Source organism: Leptonychotes weddellii, chromosome 11 (assembly GCF_054177405.1).
Source record: "Leptonychotes weddellii isolate Sample4059 chromosome 11, ASM5417740v2, whole genome shotgun sequence".
In the NCBI taxonomy this organism is placed as follows: Eukaryota; Metazoa; Chordata; class Mammalia; order Carnivora; family Phocidae; genus Leptonychotes; species Leptonychotes weddellii.
This window is the reverse complement of record NC_138379.1, coordinates 5,962,051-5,982,519: the sequence shown is the minus strand read 5'-3', so window position 1 is coordinate 5,982,519 and position 20,469 is coordinate 5,962,051. Positions and strand designations below refer to the sequence as shown.

Below are 20,469 nucleotides of genomic sequence, written 5' to 3'. Positions count from 1 at the left end.
AACTAACAATAATGAACAAACACATTTTAAGCATTTATTTTTATAGTTTCCTTTTTCCTTAAGATATATTCCACTACAGATATATATAATTCACTTACTGTTTTTAAAAGTCACTGAAACATTGGTAACATTGTTTATTCTTTTAAATCAGTAGCCTAAACTGATGTACATTGAATTCAATTTCCTGATATTTTGTTGAGGATTTTTACACCTGTGTTCATGAGCAGTATTGATCTGTAGCTTTCTTTTCTTCTAATGTCTTTATCTGGTTTTGGCTCTAGGGTGATGCTGACCTCATAGAACGAGTTTGAAAGTATTACCTCTGCTTCTATTTTCTGGAAGAGATTATAGAGAATTTTTATTGTTCTTTCTTAAATGGGTTTTCACCACTAGAATTCACCAGGGGAACCAACTGGCCCAATGTTTTCCTTTTTGGAGGGTTATTAATTATTTTTTATTGTTGTTCATTTTTAAATAGATTTTTATCTCTTTCAGATTTATCACGGTATTATTGCTAAATTGTACATCATGATGATTTGATACATCGGGTTCCTCCCATCCAGTTAATTAACACATCCATCATCTCACATGTTTATTGTTATAATTATGTTATATATTAATAATATATAATAGTAACTTATATTTTATATACTTATTATTGATTCAAATTCTTTAATAGATATAGGTCTATTCAGATAATCTATTTTTTTGTGTGTAAGTTTTCTTACTTTATATCATTCAAGGAATTGGTCCATGTCATTTAAGTTACCAGATTGTGGACATAGAGTTGTTTGTAATATTTCTTTATTATCCCTTTAATGACTATGGCATCAGTAGTGATGACCCCTCTTTTATTTCTGGTATTAGTAATTTGTGTCTTCTCTCTTTTTTTCTTAGTCTGGCTAGAGGCTTATCAATTTTTACTGATATTTTCATAAAATCAGCTTTTGGTTTCATTGATGTTCTCTGTTGATTTCCTGCTTTCAATTTCATTGAGTTCTACTCTAATTTTTGTTATTTTTTCCCCTTTGCTTGCGTTAGGCTTATATTCCCCTTCCTTCTCTAGTTTTGTAAAGCAGGAGCTTAGATTATTGGTTTTAGAGCTATCTTCTTTTCTAAAATATGCATTCAATACCATAAACCTCGCTCTAAGTAGAACTTTCATTGAATCCCACAGATTTTGACAAGTTATATTTTATTTTCATTTAATTCAAGATACTTTAAATTTTCTCTTGAAACTTCTTTGATCCATGTGTTATTTAAAGGGTGTTAGTTAATCTCCAAATATTTGAGAATTTTCCAGCAATCTTTCTGTCATTGATTTCTAGTTTAATTCCACTGTGGTTGAAGAACAGATTTCTATTCTTTTAAATTTGTTAAGGTGTGTTTTATGGCCCCAAATGTGGTCTTTCTTGGTGAATGTTCCCCTGCACTTGAGAAGAACATGTATCCTGCTGCTCTTGGGTGCAATATTCTATAATCTATAGAAGTATTCTATAATTAAATCCAGTTGATTAATGGTACTGTTTTGTTCAACTACATCAATACTGATTTTCTGCCTGCTTGATCTGGCAGTTACTGATAAAAAGGTGTTGAAGTCTCCCACAAGCAGTGCATTTGTCTATTTCTCCTTTCAGTTTTACCAAGTTTTTGCCTCCTTTTTTTTTTTTAAGAGAGGGAGTGGGGAGGGGCAGAGGGAGAGGGCGAGAGAGAATTTTTTTTTTTTAAGATTTTATTTATTTGACAGAGAGAGACACAGAGAGGGAACACAAGCAGGGGGAGTGGGAGAGGGAGAAGAAGGCCTCCCGCGGGGCTCGATCCCAGGACCCTGGGATCATGATGTGAGCTGAAGGCAGACACTTAACGACTGAGCCACCCAGGCGCCCTAAAAAAATAATTTTTTAAATTTGTTGCCCTAAAGTTTGCAATATATGTTTATAATTCATCTAAGCCGCTTTCAAATGACACTATAGATACTTTGTAACAAAGTATTCCCAGTTTCTGCTTGTAACATTCCCTTGTTACATTGCTGCCATTCATTTCACATGTCCCTATAATTTCTTGAAGTTAACTGTTCCTGCCCGGCAGGGTCCCACTTCTGCTTTGCAGTCAAGTCTCCAGCTTACTATGTATTTGACCTCATGGGTAGTTCTCTAGGACCAACTAGCTGAAGAATAAAAAGTTTAAGCCGGGCTTACAGATGGTGTGGATCATAAGCTGGTACCAACTGGACATAGAATGCTGTATCATTATAGCCCATTGGTAGGGGTCCAGATGGAGAAGTGGACAGCTGGTTATCCACTTGGCCTAGAAAGAGGATGACCAGCAGTGTGGCTGTATATCAAGATTTCTCCACCTTGACACTCCTGACGTTTGGGGCTGGATAATTCTTGTTGTGGGTCCTGTCCTATGCTTTGTAGGATGTTTAGCAGCATCCCTGGCCTCTATACACTCAATGCCATAGCAGTGCCCCCCCAAGTCCCCTACAATTGTGACAACCAAGAATGTCTCCATCTATTGCTAGATATCTCTTAGAAAATGAGCCACCCCCCCTCCCAGTTGAGAACCACTGTTCTATAGTGATTCATGGTGGAAGCTAAAGGTTAGGCAGATGTTCTGGGACATGGAAAGAACATAATTAAAAAATTGGTGGCTCAGGGGGTGCCTGGGTGGCTCAGTTGGTTAAGCGACTGCCTTCGGCTCGGGTCATGATCCTGGAGTCCCTGGATCGAGTCCCGCATCGGGCTCCCTGCTCGGCAGGGAGTCTGCTTCTCCCTCTGACCCTCCCCCTCTCATGTTCTCTCTCTCTCAAATAAATAAATAAAATCTTTAAAAAATAAAATAAAATAAAAAATTGGTGGCTCATCACTATGTTGTTTGTATACCTGAAACTAATATAATAGTGTATGTCAGTAATGCCTCAATAAATTTTATTTTATTTTTTTAAAGATTTTATTTATTTATTTGACAGGGAGAGACACAGCAAGAGACGGACCACAAGCAGGGGGAGTGGGAGAGGCAGAAGCAGGCTTCCCGCGGAGCAGGGCGCCCAATGTAGGGTTCGATCCCAGGACCTGAGCCAAAGGCAGACGCTTAACAATTGAGCTACCCAGGTGCCCCTGTCTCAATAAATTTTAAAAAAAAGGAACTTAGTGGGACACCTGGGTGGCGCAGTTGGTCCAGCGTCCGAATCTTGGTGTCGGCTCCGGTCTGATCTCGGGGTCTTGAGATCAAGCCCTGGGTCTGGCTCCACACTCAGGGCAGAGTCTGCTTGGGTTTCTCTCTCCCTCATCCTCTGCCCCTCCCTACTGCTGTCCGCACTCTGTCTCACTGAAATAAATAAATCTTAAAAAAAAGAAAAAAAGAAACTTAGTGGCAAAGAGGTCTAATAAAGAGGTATGTGGGTAGACTTCTTGGAATGGGTTCAGAGTGTAATGTTATATCTCCTGAATAAGGGTGTAGAAGGTGACACGTTAATTTCCCAGTCATACCTATTCTTGCCTGATAGGTTCATGAAAAAAGTCGTTCTGGGCCAGGGATGGAGACTGCATGGTGACCTCAACAATGTGAATTTCTCTCCAGCGAAGCTGATCTGACCACTGCCACAGACAAATGCCTCACGGTCCAAAAGGAGAGTCCTGTGCTGAACTCCTGATATAGCAGAATCTATTCCAAGAGATCAGCCAGACACTCAGTTTAAGTTTGATGACATTGGATTGCCTCTGGGATGGAGGTGGCAGAAATTCCTCTCCAGAGTTTGCTTATTCTGGAGATGGCTTTGCTTTCCCTGACCACAGTGCCTCACTCAGCCAGGATTTTCATTGGCCGTAAACCCCACAGCACTGCTTCCAAGCCTGGAACCTCTCTTGACTGCAAAAGTAATGAGGCATTTGGGCCCAGGACCATGGGCATCACAGGTCTTAGCTCGAGCCATCTTGGAACAGCAGGCTTTACAGAACAGTGGGGTGCTTACTCAAAACAGTTACTCTGCCTACTGGGGGACAATATCTTGCTAGCTTTAGGCAGCTCTCCTATAGGATATGGTATGTCCTTATCCTAATGGTACCTATAGATTTTCATCAATAGTGGTGACTGAGTGATGACATGGAGAGGTCAATGTCTTTGAGAGAAAAGTTCAATGTTACTTACAGTTCCCCTGGAAACAAGGGGCACAGCACGCCACACAGGGCCACGTGGTAGCACCAGAGTCGACCAGGAGTCAGAGAGGGGTGAAGGGAAGGCATAGGCCACTGCCTTTTGGGGAGCTTCTGTGGGAAAGTCAAGGCAGGGCAGGGTAAGCAGCTTAGGATTGGCTAGTTTGAATAATTCTGGTGGACTTTGGGACATAGGGACTGTCCCTAGGTGTCTGGTACCAGGGCCGATTTAGGGCAGGGGAATATTGACTTGGTATTTGAGAAGTAAGTAGAGGAAGTGGTTCAGGGTTTGGGCTCTGGATCGCAGGGGAGATGTAAACAACTTTGGCTGTTAGTTTGGTGCTGTAACTAACAGCTGCCAAATAAACAAATACGCAATCTAAGAAAACACAGAACAATCCTCTGAATCAAGGACTTATATGTCGTGTTTTTTCACTTTTGATCAGAATATAAGGGTCTGGGAACCAAGGGATAAAGTAGAAGTGGCTTCTTTTATATAAAATGATGATCTCACATTTTTTTTCAACTTTTATTTGAACTAGTTTTAGACTCACAGAGAACCTGAAAGAGTTCCCAAATACCCTTCACTTGGCTTCTCCTAATGTTGACATTTTATAGATCCAGAGTGCAATGATCAAAAGAAAGAAAGTAGCACTGATACAATACTATGAACGAATTTGCAGACAATATTCACATTTTGCCAGATTTCCCATCAATGCCCATTTTCTGGTCCAGGATCTGACCGAAGATCCCACATTACATCTAATTATCATGCTTTCTAGTCTTCTGCCATATGTGACAGTTCCTTAGTTTTGTTTTGTTTTTTCTTTTATGACCATGACACTTATGAAGAGCACTGGCCATTTGTTTTGGAGAATCTCTCTCAGTTTGGATTTGCCTGATGTTTTCTCCCAATTGCATTGAAGATATTTATTTTTGGCAAGAATACCACAGAAGCGCTATTGTGCCTTTCTCCATTAGCATATCACTGCACTTTTTTTAAAAAAGATTTTATTTTGAAGTAATCTCTATACCCAGCATGGGACTCGAACCCACAACCCCAAGATCAAGAGTCACACGCTCCTTGGACTGAGCCAGCCAGATGCCCATCACATATTACTGGTATGTTAACTCTAATCACTTGGTGAAGGTGGTGTTTGTCAGAGTTCTCCCCTCCAGAGTTACTATATTTTATTTTATAATTCATAAGTATCTTATAGGGAGATATTTTGAGACTCTGCAAATAATCTGTCCCTCATCACACTTTTCCCACTATTTAAGAATTCACTGATGATTGCCTGAAGCTATTACTACTATGATGTGTGCCTAGTGGTGATTCTATTTCTGACATTCCTTTGACACTGATTCATTAGAATTCTAAATATTTTATTTATTTATTTGACAGAGAGATAGAGAGCACAAGCAGAGAGAGCAGCAGAGGGAGAGGGAGAAGCAGGCTCTCCACCGAGCAGGGAGCCCGATGCGGGACTCAATTCTATGACCCTGGGATCATGACCTGAGCCAAAGGCAGATGCTTAACCATCTGAGCCACCCAGGCACCCCTGATTAATTGGAATTCTAGAGCTTTCCCTTTTCCCTCATCTATTCATTCAATTACTTACTTATAGCAACATGGGCTCATGCATATTTACTCATTCTATAGGTTTTAATCCATTATTATCATTATTTTCTTACTTAACTCATTCCAGGCTTGGCCATCGAGAGCTCCTTCAAATTCCCTGCCTTCATACGTTGAAAAAGTCGCCATCATTAGAAAATTTCATATTGATATATAATTCACATACCATAAAATTCACCCCTTTAAAGTATAAAATCTAGTCATTTTAGTATATTCACAAGATTGTGAAACCACCACAATGATCAAGTTCCAGAATATTTTTGTCATGTTTAATGCTTTGCAACTTGAATTCTACTTTGCTTTATATCAAGAGCATTACCTCTGATTTTTTATTGTTTCCATTTACCTGGTATAACTTGTCCATCCCCTTTAGTTTCTCTGAATCATGTTGCTCTAGGTGTTTCTCTTGCAGGTAACACATAGTTGGGTCTTGCTATTTGAGTCCTACTGAAAACTTTAAAAAAATAGGTGAGTTAAGCCTTACATTTACATTTATCAATATAATTGGTATGTTTGGTCTTAACTCTCCATCATAATATTTTATAATTATGTTTGCTATATTTGATATTTCTTTCTTTCCTCCAAGATTTTATTTAAATTCAAATTAGTTAACATATAGTGTAGTATTAGTTTCAGGAGTAGAATCTAGTGATTCATTGCTTACATAAAACACCCAGTGCTCATCACAACAAGTGCCCTCCTTAATGCCCATCACCCATTTAGCCCATCCCCCCACCCACCTCCCCTCCAGCAACCCTCAGTTTGTTCTCTATAGTTAAGGGTCTCTTATGGTTTGCCTCCCTCTCTGTTTTTATCTTATTTTATTTTTCCTTCCCTTTCCCTATGTTCGTCTGTTTTGTTTCTTAAATTCCACATACGAGTGAAATCATATGGTATTTGTCTTTCTCTGACCGACTTATTTCGCTTTGCATAATACCCTCTAGTTCCATCCACATCATGGATTTTTTTTCTATACAAAAATCTTTATTTTAACATTTAAAAGAATCACATGTTCATCCTGACCATTTTATTAGGCTTGACCACCCAATAAGTTATGCACAAATGTAGGTACTTGGAAGGTTAGTGCATACCTCTTTCACTGATGGAGTCAGGGTGAAGTGGCCACTCTCCCCACAGTCAGACCCCAACTTGAAAGTGGCAAGATTTCATTCTTTTTTGATGGCCAAGTAATATTCCATTGTGTATATATATATATATATATATATATATATATATGTATACACACCACATCTTCTTTATCCACTCATCAGCCAACGGACAGTTCAGCTCTTTCCATACTTTGGCTATTGTAGACATTGCTGCTGTAAACATTGTGGTGTATGTGCCTCTTCGAATTGGTATTTTTTATATCCTTTGCATAAATACCTAGTAGAGCAATTGCTGGGTCATAGGGTAGTTCCATTTTTTTTTTTTTTTAGGATTTATTTATTTATTTGGGAGAGAGAGAGAGCAGGGGGAGGGGCAGAGGGAGAGGGAGAGAGAGAATCTCAAGCAGACTCCTTGCTGAGCGCAGAGTCTGATCCAGGGCTTGATTTCACGACCCCGAGATCATGACCTGAGCCGAAATCAAGAGTCGGACGCTTAACGGGCTGAGCCACCAAGGCGCCCTGGATAGGTCTATTTTTAACTTTTTGAGGAACCACCATACTGTTTTTCCAGAGTGGCTGCACCAGTTTGCATTCCCACCAACAGTGTAAGAGGGTTCCCCTTTCTCTGCATCGTCGCCAACATCTGTTGTTTCCTGACTTGTTAATTTCAGCCATTCTGACAGGCGTGAGGTGGTATCTCATTGTGGTCTTGATTTGTATTTCTCTGATGATGAGTGATATTGACCATTTTTTCATACGGCTGATAGCCAATTGTACGTCTTCTTTGGAGAAATGTCTGTTCATGTCTTCTGCCCATTTCTTAACTGGGAATTTATTTATGTTTTGGATGTTGAGTTTGATAAATTCTTTATAGATTTAGATACTAGCCCTTTATCTGACATGTCATTTGCAAATATATTCTCCCATTCTGTTGGTTGCCTTTTAGTTTTGTTGATTGTTCCCATCACTGTGCAGAAGCTTTTTATCTTAATGAAATCCCAATAGTTCATTTTTGCTTTGTTTCCCTTGCCTCTGGAGACGTGTCTAGTAAGAAGTTGCTATGACCGAGGTCAAAGAAGTTGCTGCCTGTGTTTTCCTCTAGGATTTTGATGGACTCCTCTCTCACATTTAGGTCTTTCATCCATTTTGGATTTATTTTAGTGTATGGTGTAAAAAAAGTGGTCCAATTTCATTCTTCTGCATGTTGCTATTCAATTTTGGCAACATGATTTGTTGAAGAGACTGTCCTTTTTTCCATTGCATATTCTTTCCTACTTTGTCAAAGATTAGTTGACCATATAGTTCTGGGTCCATTTCTGGGCTCTCTATTCTATTCCACTGATCTGTCTGTTTTTGTGCCAGTACCATACTGTCTTGATGATTACAGCTTTTAATACCCCTTGAAGTCCGGAATTATGATGCCTCCAGCTTTGGTTTTCTTTTTCAACGTTACTTTGGCTATTCGGGATCTTTTCTGGTTCTGACATTTCTTTCTCTATGAGGTGTATATTCTTTGATATAATTTTTAAAGATTTTATTTATTTATTTATTTATTTAGAGAGAGTGAGAATGTGTGCGGGGGAAGGAGCAGAGGCAGAGGGAGAGAGAGAATCTCAAGCAGACTCCGTGCTGAGAGGGGTGGGGGATGTGGGATCTCACAACCCTGAGATCATGACCTGAGCCGAAATCAAGAGTTGGATGCTCAACCAACTGAGCCACCCAGGTGCCCCTATTCTTTGATCTTTAATTTATAAGATAAATAGGAAGGCTTATATTTTTTTGTTCTAGTGTTTACCACTGTATTTATACCTTTAAAAAAAAAAACACCTCAGTTTCAAAACTCTGTCTGGCTTATCCATTTTTACTGGTACCTTTAACTCCCACCTATTGCCTGTTTTATCAGGGCCCAATCAGGAGAGAAATCACACAGTAATTTGAATGGGGGAAGTTTAATATAAAGAATTATTAACTATAACAGGGGACTGAAGTACCAAGGCATTGGCCAGTAATAGAAAAAGAGAACTCCAGAGCAAATAGAAATAGCAGATATAGGAAGCAGCTCCCCCCACTCCCCATTTACAGCAAGGCTATGCCCGGAAGAGCACCTCCCTTCCTACCCACAAGTCTGAGATCCAGATCCGGCTGGACACAGCATGCCTGTGGCTCACAGGGTGACAGAGAAGTTACTGTGGTGCTGTGCTGGTGGAACTTGCTGGAAAACCATTCTGTAGGGTGCCAGGGAAGCCTGTTTATGGGGATGTGTCTCATTGGAGATTTTTTTTTTTTTTAAGATTGATTTATTTATTTGAGAGCGAGAGGGCACAAGTCAGGGGGAGGGGCGGAGTGAGAAGCATATTCCCCGCTCAGCGGGGAGCCCGCCGTGGGGCTGGATCCCAGGATCCCAGATCTCGACCAGAGCTGAAGGCAGATGCTAAACCAACTGAGCCACCCAGGCGCCCCTCTCACTCGAGATAGTTTGCTGCAAAACTGTCCAAGCGAGGTGCTGGGAAACTGCTGCCTGCTGACTGCCATGCACGAGAGGAGGCTGGTGCGGGCAAAGCCATGGGTGCTGGAGTCGCTTGATCCCTGGAGCCTCCGGTACTGGAGAAGCTGCAGGAGGTTGTCCTAGTGAGTCCCGCCGACGGTGGACCGCAAACTTCCTTCTGCAGTGGCTCCTCTGCGCCCTCTGCTGGCCAAGCTTAATAATGAGCCAGCTGGCCGAGACCGATATTTAAAGGGCCCAGATTTATTTTCACAGAGCAGCCAATGAGAGTGAATTTGGAGCTGAGAGTCACCCATACCACCAGTGAGCTTTTTTTTTTTTTTAATATTTTATTTATTTATTTGAGACAGAGAGAATGAGAGAGACAGAGAGCACATGAGAGGGGGTTGGGTCAGAGGGAGAAGTAGGCTCCCTGCCGAGCAGGGAGCCCGATGCGGGACTCGATCCCGGGACTCCAGGATCATGACCTGAGCCGAAGGCAGTCGCTTAACCAACTGAGCCACCCAGGCGCCCACCACCAGTGAGCTTTATCCTATTTTCCTCCCTCTCTCTTCTTCTCCCACGCTTTTAATTACATTTGCTATCGCAATATAAAACATTTTTACTTATTTACCCTCAGGCCACCTTTGTTTTAGCCTTAGGTCATATATACAGACATTCATCGTCTCTTGGTTGGATGAAGTGCATTCTCTTTCAGATTGGCTCATGGGTGCCGAATTCCTGAAGTACTTGTTGAAAAACAGAAAACTTTCCTATGGCCTTAATACTTGAAGGACAACTTGTTTGAATATACAATCCTTGGTTCACACTTTAAAAAACAGAATGTTTAAAAAAAGCTGTCTCAGGGCGCCTGGGGGGCTCAGATGGTTAAGCGTCTGCCTTTGGCTCAGGTCATGATCCTAGGGTCCTGGGATCGAGTCCCGCATCGGGCTCCCTGCTAGGCGGGGAGCCTGCTTCTCCCTCTGCCTCTGCCTCTCATGAATAAATAAATAAAACATTAAAAAAAATAAAAAAAGCTGTCTCATTGCTATATTGCTCTGTATGTTGGCTTTTAAAAATCTGATTCTTTTGCCTTTGTAAGTTATTTGATCTTTTTTCCTGAAGATCTTGAGCTTTTTTTTTTTTTTTTTTTTTTGAGAGAGAGAGAGAGTGAGTGAGCACAGGAGCCAGTGGAAGAGGGGGCAAGGGGAGAAGGAGAAAGAAAATCTTAAGCAGGCTCCATGTCCAGCGCAGAGCTCGACCTCACTGAGATCATGACCTGAGCTGAAATCAAGAGTTGGAAGCTTAACCAACTGAGCCACCCAGGTGCCCCTTGAGAATTTTTTTAAAAATATTTTGAAATCTAATAGTTTTATGAGGATATGTCTCAATGTTGATTGTTCTAATTTTCCAAGGTTCCCAGTGGGCTCTTCCAATGTGCAGATTTTTTGCTCTTGGAAAGTTTTCTTACAGTGTTAATTATCAATTCTGGTTCATTGTTTGGTTTCTCTTCTAAGACTCCACTAATGCAAATGGGATTCCTTCTTTGACAATCTTCTACCATTATTTTGTTCTGACTTCTACTTCTTTATCTCATTTTCTTGGTTGTTTTTCTGTCTTTCTTCAATGTCCCTTATTATACATGTATTTGAGTCCATTCTCCTTTGGGCATCTTATAATGTAATCTGTACTTCTGGATAATTTTGTCTGTTTCTTCCAATTCTCTCCTGAGTTCAGTCAACCTTCTTCATTCTTTTCCTGGGTTTTATCTATTTCCATTCTTTTCAAAATTTCTCATTCTGGGTGATTTTGCATATCTTCAAACACTTGTTTTGAGTATGTGTAGTTCTGTTTAGAGTGCTGTGTTCAGCTTTCTTACGTTTTGTGGCTGTTTATTCAGGGGTGTGTGTAAATTTTCCTTGGTTGATATGCAATGAAATTCCTTTTTTGATATTTTGCAATGACTCCATATGAACCTGTTAATCTTTTCTTGCTCATTTCTGTGGTGCTGGGTGTTTTATTCCAAGTTTAATTCTCCCTCTTCTGCCAGCTCAGCAGAGTCCAGATGCTTTCATGGATTTGTTTGGAGAGTGGGGAAGGAGTTGTGGGTCCTTTGATTTTGTTCTTTTGTCTTGCAGAGCCATGAAATTTCTCCATCTGCTTCCCCTTTGACAACCAAATGCCAAAAGGCACTTCTCCCTTCCTTTTTGCCCTTCGCTCTCCCCGAATCTGTGTGTTTCAAAGACTGCCCAGTCAAATCACCATGTACTTTGAAATCCCTCCCTTATAGTCAAAGCTCTGACCTGCTCTAGACATGTCTTCACATTTTCAGACTTCAGGTGGACTCAGTCTTTCTGGGAGGTCTTCCATCAAGCGTCAGACACTACTAGCTCCCCTCTTCTCCTAGTTTCTCTCCGCCAGTCTGCCCAGAGCCTGCGCCGGGTGGGGCTGGGACGGGGACGTGGGAGACGGTGCGCTGTCCCTTGTTCTTTGTTTTTACTTACAGGTACTTTTAAGTTTGAGCATTTTGGTTTTGTGTAATTACATCTTTCTCTTTTCTTTATTCCAGATTACTTGGGGGGGGGGGATGAGAACCTGCGCTGCTACTGGAAGTCTCTCTCAAAATACTGCCTCTCATCCCTCCAGTTTTGGGCCTTGCTAGTTTAGAGTCCTTGGTGAATGCTAATGGACACAGCACTGGTTCTTTTGAACTGGAAGGGAAGACCGCTACCTTGTTATTTTGCCCTTTTCATGCCTTAGAACCAACAGCTCTGAAAGGATGATTGGTCCTGATGAGCAAGGAAGAAATTGCTGTGGTCACACAATGCAGAGGGGGAGTTCCCAGGACTCAAAGAACTAAAGACACTCAACACAGGCAGACTTACCAAGGACTCAGACGTCTCAGGGATGAAGGTCACCTTACTACGTAAAGAGCCTTTAAGGGAAAAAAAAAAAAAAAAATATATATATATATATGTATGTATATATATATATAATGGATCAGAGAAGAAATAAGTTATAAATACCAACCTAGGGGTGAGAGATAAAATGCAGGATGCCTGATTATATATGAGTTTCAGAGAAACAACTATTTTTCTTTTTTGGGTAAAAGTATGTCCTAATGTTTGGGACATACTGATATGAAAAAAATCATCTGTTGTTTCTTTGAAGTTAACTGGACACCGTGCACAATGTTCTTATTTGCGAAAGTTGGAAGCCCCCATTGTGGCCTTGTAACTCATTACACAATACTTTCTTCCTTGCAAGTAAAATATAGCTTAACAACTATCCCTGCCCATGTCTTTCCTCTTGTGTCATAAAAAGTGTGTGTTATTAATGATTACCTTCTTAGTCCAGTGCCTTTGTTACAGGATACCAAGAGGGGATCGTGACCCAACTATTGAGCACATCCACATCCATGAACATTTCCACCACGGCCATGCCAGGGCGGGAGAGAGCCAGGGGGCTGAGTGCTAGCAGTGAATGTCTTGCCCCAGAACCGACACTCTCCGTTTCAGTAGCCAGAGCTGGTCTCATGGCGGGGCCTAACCTCAGGGAGGTGGGGAAGGGTATGAATGTACCAGAAAGTGGAGAACCAGCAACTGGAGAACATTGTGAATGTCCAGACAGGTGGCCAGTGGCCGATGGAAATTGGAGTCTTCCCTTTTGGCAAGAAATCTTGGTTGTAGGAGGGGTTGTTGTGGGAGCAGGTTGTTGTTGCTACGACCTTTGAGAAGTTGAAGTGTGAGCAGGGGTATGTGGACGTGGAGCAGGCAAAGGGGTAGACTGTGGTGGATGTCGTGGGCTGGTTCGCTCATGTCCGTCCCTACTTTCCTAGGCATACTGAGAGGATGCAAAACTAGAAACTTTACTCAGACATCTCTTAGTCCAATTAAGCACATGCATGCCTTATGATTCAGCAATTCTGCTCCTTGTGTGTATCCTAGGGAAATTGTCACAGACACACATCAGGGGACATTTATGACAGATGTGTGGTGGGGATGGGGAAGTTGGGGGTCATCTGGGGCCCAGCACTGGAGAGGTGGGTGGATGCATGGATGGCTAGACAGATGGACAAAAGGATGGCTGGTGAGTCCTTACACAGGCCAGTGATCGTAATCTTAGGCTAAGGATTAACCCTACCTCCTGCATCTGAGGGCAAAAAGAAAAGAAGCATGTTTTCCAGACTCCCCTGTGCTGGAGGTCTCTGGGAGACATCCGGCCCACTCGCTGGATGCCCTCTGAAGGCCGAGGCTGTTTGGCAGCTTCGGGAGCTCAGCCTTTCTGTAGGGTGCCGGCACGCTGGCGCTGCGGGGGGTCAGGAGGCCCTGCTGGCAGCTGCACCCACCTTCCAGGGTCTGTGCCCAGCACCTGGACTGCAGGCAGGGCAGTGCATTTGGGAACTCAGCAGTGCCGGGGCTGGCTCCTGGAGGCCCTCTCCTCTGGCCTTCCCAGCTGCCATGGAAGTAGTCGGTCATCTTCAATCCCTTTCTGCCACCAACAGCTGGACAAGCTGGTTTCCTGGAACCAACCCCTTCCTGATCTGCCATGGCTGGCCCAGATCACACGACTGACTGCCGTACCTCAAACTCGGGACAGACCTCCTGACCTGACCCGGAAGAGCCCCGCTTGTCCCAGGCCCTGCTCCCCTTTCCTGTTCTGCCGCAATCAGGAGGGGCAGGTGTGGCCCACAGGAACCTGTGCGCTGGGAGCCCAAGAGGCAGGGGCCACAGAAGTTAGGCCCGAGCCCCTGGTCCTTCTGGGCCCAGCAGTGCCAACTGCAGCTCCTGCAACCGCCCGAGGGCTGGCCCAGGGCGGAGAGGCCTGGGGACTCTGTGGCCCTCTGGCCTGCGCAGCTCTCCCTTCTGACAGTGTGGTAATGGAAACCTGCTCCGGGACGACAAAACACGATTACTAACCAGGTGGGTGACCACAGGAAAATCATTCAACCCTCTGGCCTACAGATTTCCTCCTCTGTGGGGCCCTGCTGAGCTGTTGCAAGCATGACGTGAGGCATCGTCTGTGGGAAATACCAGCGTGGTGCCTGGCAGTTAGAGATGGCCTCAATACGTTTGAACCCAAAGCATCTCACGTATGTGGAAAAAGGCCACGGGGGACGAGTTTGTCTTATCTAGAAGATTCTTAGGCTCACAGGTGGGGTTGGGGTGAGGGAAAGTCAGCCTCGTTGTAGCCCACATTGTGGGGCCTCTCTCTCTCTCGGCTCCCAAACTGTACTGATGGGCCCTTCCTAGAGCTGGTTCCAATCAACGCACCATGGGGAGCCCCCTCCCCAGGAGGGGGCCACCGGACCCCTGCAGCCTCCTCCGTTTCTGGCCTTTGGACCGTTGTCCTAGCTAGCCTGAGCTCACTGGGGCAGGGACCCCACAAAGCTCTGGCACTGAAAAGCCCTGGTCCCCAGGTGAGGAAGCCCAAGGCCAGCTCCCATGTTCCTAAGTTGCTGCATGGCTTTGGGCCAAGGCCCGACCCTCTCTGGCTCTGGGAAGCAGAGACAAGGATGTTTTTTCTCCCACTTGCCCGGCAGGAAGAAACTTTGGAGCCCTGCAGTATGGGGGTTCCTAGTCTGGAAGTTTTCCTGGAGCCTCTCCTCCCCCACCCCCGTGTGCATGCCCCCAGCCAGGGCTCAAAAGAAAACCAACCAGTGAAGGTCATTGGTGAATGTAAGTTTTTTTTTTTTTTTTTTTTTAAGAAAAGAGCCACAGGACTGTGTCCTGGCCCTCGGTGCCCTCCTTTGGGCAAGACCGGCTCAGGGTCTGGCCTGGCCTCCCGGTTCAGACAGCGGCTGACAGCCCACGGAGGTAGTCCCCGGCCATGGGCAGCACGGCCCAGTCATCAGTCCGCAGGGCCACGGGCACTCCGTCCCCCTGGGCCGCCTCCAGTCGCAACAACAGCCTCGAGGCTGGGGGCAGGCGGATGGCCACATGGTAGCTGGTGGGGGGCTGGGCCACCACCACAAAGGGCTCCAGGTGGCGGGCCACCAAGGCCTCCAGCCCCTGTGGCCCAAGAGGGCACCAGAGGCGACTCTCGGCGCCCTCTGGCAGGCAGGAGTCCCAGAGCTCCTCAAAGAAGCCCTGGTTGTCCCCGTCGGGGGCCTGGGGGAAAGGCAGGAAAAGGTCGGCGAAGTTCACCAGCAGGGGCGGCAGGTGGGCATGGCACGTGAGGCCGGCGGGGGTGGCGAACAGGGCGCGCACGGCCAGCTGCGCGGGAGCGGGGCGACGCGGCCGCAGAGGCAGGTGCAGAGGCCGGCAGGGGCGGCCCGGGAGCAGGCAGGGCACGTGGACCGCGCCCAGGGGCCCGTACAGCTGTCCTTCCACGCGGAAGCGCAGCTCCACGGAGTACAGAGGCTCCAGCACCTCCACCTGCAGCTGCAGCACTGGGACCGGGCCCGCCGCTCTGCGGGGCCCCACACTTAGCTGCATCGGGGCCGGGGCCTCCTGCACCATCAGCACCGCGGCAAAGCCCTGGTTCTCGGCCACCAGTGAGGAGGTCAATGCAGGGGCGGCCAGCGAGGGGCCCAGGGCCACCCCCAGCTTGGGCCCCGCCAGGTGGGCCAGGAGGATGTAGTAGAGGCGTGCGTGGTCCCGCCCATCAGGGTCCTCCAACTGTCTGGCCAGTGCCTGCAGCAAGTCGGCCAGGCCTTCCGCAACCCCCGCGCGCAGCAGAGCTCGGCAGACCTGCAGCAGCGCCTGCTGGAGGCCCCAGTCCGAGCAGTGGGCCGCCGCCGCACGCAGGAAGCCTAGGGTGGCACTTGGAGCCTTCCCGTCTGCCACTTTGGACAGTATCTGCAGGTGCCAACGAAGGGCCTCGTCCCTGCCTGGCCTGGACACCACTTCCTGCCGCAAGGCCGCTCTCAGGGGCTCCCCCAGTTCAGGGCCCACCCTATCCAAGAGATCCACGAAATGGGGAGCCAGGGCAGGCCGGGCGCGGTACAGCTGGGCCAGTCCGTGGGTCAACGGTGTCAGCACCGTAGGTTGCGTGGCTAGGCAGTGAACCACCAGGTAGGAGGCCTGGAAGCAGAGAGTGGCCAAGGCCCGGGGGCCCCCATGCAGGGCTGCCCTCTGCCGCAGGCCAGCCAGCAGCTCCCCCAGGTAATGCTGGGGACACCAATCCTGGCCTTTCTCCTCCTTCTCTTCGTCTTCCGCACAGAGCAAACACAGCAGATGCAGGTGGGCCAGGAGGGCCGACGGGTCATGCAGGAGACTGGGTAGGAGGCCACGGCACAGCCGGGGCCCTAGCAGCAGGGGGGCCGTCTCCTCTCCTGTGGGGCCTAGAGGCCAGTTCTCAGGGAAGTTCAGCAGGCAGTGCAGGTAGAAGAGATGGGCGGGCAGGGGCAGGGCTGGGTGCTGGGCGGCCAAGGTGAGCCGGCGGAGCAGCAAGGCCTCATCCTGGGCTGTGAACAGGGCTTCACCAAAGGCCGCCTTGAGCGCCAGAACGGCGTGCAGCAGCGTCAGCTGGGCCGTGCCCAGTAGCCGTACCAACTGTGGCTTGAAGAGCACTGGCGGCTGTCCCCGAAGCCCCCGCAAAGCCCAGCCCAGCAGCCACAGAAGCTGGGCCTGAGCCACAGGAGTGAGCAGGTAGGAAGTGTCCAGAAGCTGGGCCACAGCAGCCCGCAGCTCCCGGGCCTCCTCAGGACTGGGCTCCAGCACTGCAAGGCCACACGCCTCCTCCTCGGCAGCCGGCCAGCTGGGTGCCTGGGGCTGAAGGTGGGCATCCCCGTCCTCAGCTAGTGTCCAGTTCCAGGGACCACCTGCCGCGGGTGTATCCCCGGCCACAAGCAGGCCCTGCAGGCCGGCCCTCGCCCTGGCCTGTATCACCAAGGTGTTGCGCAGAGCAAGTGCCAGCAGCAGGCTGAGCGGCTGGACCGGGCCTTCCTGCCCCAGCAGGCTCCGTAGCAGCCCCAGGTAGCCCCCCAGCAGCCCAGGCTTGCAGCTCTCCAGCTCCCGCAGGCACTCACACGCTGTGGCCTGCAGGGGGCGCTGCTCCGAGGCGGGGCCAAAGCCTCGGCCCAGATCGCGGCCCGAGGCCAAGCCAAGAAGTAGGGGCAGGAGCCGGCGGGAGGCTCCCGAGGTGGGGCCCAGCGCATCCCCGGCCGCCAGGGCTGTGGTGGCCGCCAGCAGCAGGGGCCGCCGCAGGGCTGAGGGCCGTGGGGGCAGAAGGACCAAGGTGTCCAACAGGGAGGTGGCGGCTGCCTCGGCCGCAGCGGCGTCCGGCCACAGCTGGGCTGGGTACTCCAGGCTCAGGGCCAGCAAGGAAACCTGGGGATGGGGGATTTGGGTGGGAATCACGAAAATGAGGTTCAGGGCGCGGCGGGCTGAGGTGGCGAGATGGGCCAGGGCAGGGGGTGCACACAGGGCCTACCTTGGTCTGTTCGCTCAGCTTCTCACTTCTCAGTTCGCTCAGCAGGTCACGACCCAGATCCTCACCCTCCGGACCGGCCATGAAGGCGGACGGGCTGGCCCGGAAGGCACCCAGGCGCTGGGCCCAGGTTTCCCGGCTCGGGGGTCCCATGGTCCGGCACCCAGGTCCCTGCAAAGAAGCGAGGGAAGGTCAGGCCCGCGGCCGCCAGAGGGCGCCCGAGCACCTGTGCGCACTCCGAAGGGGCCTCCGTCACCCCAGGGCCGCCTCGTAAATCCCAGCCGCCCCCTGCCACGCGCAGACGCCAGCGGGGACCCCGCGCCCGGACCCCGAGATGAAACCGAGAGGTTTCGGGGGCGACGCCACAGCGGGCAACCACGGGTCCCCGCGGGGCAGGGCCGCCGGCGCGGGGTGCGTGCCGAGAGCTCATTAGGCCGCCCGCCCGCTGCCGACACCGAAACCACAGCGCCGCCCCGGCCCGCGGCGCCCGCGGTAACGGGCCGGCCGCTCTCACCTCGCCTGACTCAGCCGCGGCGGGCGCTCGGGCCCGCCGGCTCCTTCCGGGCGGCGGCGCGCGGCGGGGCGGGGCGGGGCCGGCGGCGCGTGGGCGGCGGGGGCGGGGCCGTAACGGGGCCACCGCCTTCCCTCCCGCCCCGCCAGCAGGTGCCGACTCGCTGGTTTCGCTGGGGCTGAGTAACTGTCCCGCTGCGCGCGGGCCCCCATTCCCCGAAACCGCCTCAGGCCCGGGCAGAGGCGGTGGAGTTGGGTGGGCCCGGGCTCCCGGATGCCGGGGTCCCGTCCGCGCGCGGACTGCGATCCCAGGGCCTTCCGGGGGACAGCGCCCGCCGCGCCCGCGATGGCAATCAGCGCGCGGCGCCCGGGCGCTCCGCACCATGCGGGGGGCGTGGGGTGAGGGTCTCTGGGCTCCCACGGTGTCCGCTGGGGGGTGTGCGAGGTGCGGTCCCAGAGCGCCCGCAGGAAGTGCTCCTCGCAGCCCCGGCCGAACCGGTCCGGCGGGCGCCTCAGGGCTTGGCTTCGCTTCTCCGACGCCGCCCCGGCCCCCCACCGGCTGGGCTTGGGGGCGCGGAGCCGGCGCCGGGGTCACCGCGGGCGGAAACTGCTGACCTTTGCCTTAGGCCATACCAATAGTCGACAGTCGGCAAGGGTTGCGGCAGCCGAGCCAGGGTAAAGCTGGCAGGGCAAGGCCATAATCCTGGATGAAGCCGGGGAAACAACGGGATGCAGACGTGCCGAGTGGCAGGGCCCGGTGGATCACAGGGCTCACGGCATGCCTAGCACGGACCTGGAAACGGAGACTTCGCCACTAAAGACCTAGGGCCAAGCAGCCCATGAAACCAGCACTCTTGGAATTCCAGAGGGCTGGATAGGAGCTGGTTGGCGACACTCAGGGGGCTCGCCTGGAGCTCACCAAGCATTGTCTCCTGGGCCCGGGACCCCCACGGCAGATGCCCCACTGACCGCTGGCTTCCAGGGCCCAGAACTGCGGGCGTCCAGGCCCCACAGACTACAGTAACGCCTTTGGCTCTAATTAGCCGGCTTTGAAGATGAAACAGACCTGAGCCCCCATGTTAGTGCTGCCAACTAGTTTCTCTCCTTTCTCCAAGCTTCGCAGGCCCCTCCCTTACCCTGTCCTGCTGCCCTCAGATGGGAGGTGGTAGGGAGTGGTGGGGTAGAGAGAGCTGGAAAAGAGGCTGTCTGGGTGCCCGCGGTGCCAGGGATGCCAGGGGGATGGAGACAGGGATCCACCCCGAGGGACAGGTCCAGCTGGAAAGCCCAGTCCCAACTCCTCTGGGCCCTGGCTCCATAGTTGACTCACAGGCGACAGCCCCAAACCACTTCCCTCTAGGTGCCTCAGTTTCCCCATCTATAAAATGGGAGTGATGACTCCCGCCCAAGAGACTGTGGGGTGGGGCAGCCTGGCTAATTAAACCTAAGATGAAAGAGGCCAGGATGAGAGCAGCCCTGGGAGGGAAGGCAGCTTGGGGTAACAAGGAGCCTGTCTGGTTTCCCTGTCTGAGGCCCAGAGGGTGCTGATAACTACACACCCCTAGCCCTCACCACTCACAGGGAGGGAGCAATGATTATTAAACCTCGTTTACAGTTGAAGACACAGGCTTCAAAGGGTCAGGAAATCTGCCACTGGCTTTGGCCCTCATTCAGCTTCTGACAGCAGCGTTTCTGGGCCTTGGCTCCTTGGGGCCAGGGGTCTGGAGGGAGGGAGGGAACCTGTGTGTGGTTCCCGATGGTGTGGTGGGGGCATCCACATGGACTCCCAGGCTTACAGCAACCCTGGGGTACCTGGGGATGGGTACCATTCACAGATGAGGAAATGAAGGCCCAAAGAAGTGCAGTCACTTGCCCAAAGTCACAGAGCTCCTAAGAGGTGGAGGCTGGACATCAGCAAACGGCCCCCTGCTGCCCCTGACTTGGCCCTCCTTCCACACCAGCTACCCGCAGCCCTCTTGGGTGTCCAGGTCCTGGGATGGGCCTTCCCCTTACCTGCCTGCCCAGATGTCCCTGCCCTGTTCCCCTGTGGGAGGGTGGCACTGGTCTGTCCCTGGCACAGGCCAGGCAGAGAGTTAAGCTCAGCCCACCAGCACTGAGGGCATGAACGTTCCCTGAATCCGCAGTCAGCAGGCCTGCCTGGGAAAGGGACCTCCCAGCCAAGAGGGCCTAGGTGTGGGCTGCAGC

General features: G+C 49.8%; 1 protein-coding gene across 1 annotated transcript; it reads right to left on the bottom strand.

Annotated features, from left to right (window-relative positions):
* Positions 1-15,049: 15,049 nt before the first annotated feature.
* Positions 15,050-18,337, bottom strand: AP5B1 (adaptor related protein complex 5 subunit beta 1). Its single transcript, XM_081797764.1, has 3 exons — positions 18,272-18,337; positions 17,761-17,928; positions 15,050-17,657 (listed from the first exon to the last, which is right to left on the bottom strand). Exons 2-3 carry the CDS (start codon positions 17,908-17,910, stop codon positions 15,174-15,176), a joined length of 2,634 nt encoding a protein of 877 aa, XP_081653890.1. The 5' UTR covers positions 17,911-17,928; positions 18,272-18,337; the 3' UTR covers positions 15,050-15,173.
* Positions 18,338-20,469: the final 2,132 nt, after the last annotated feature.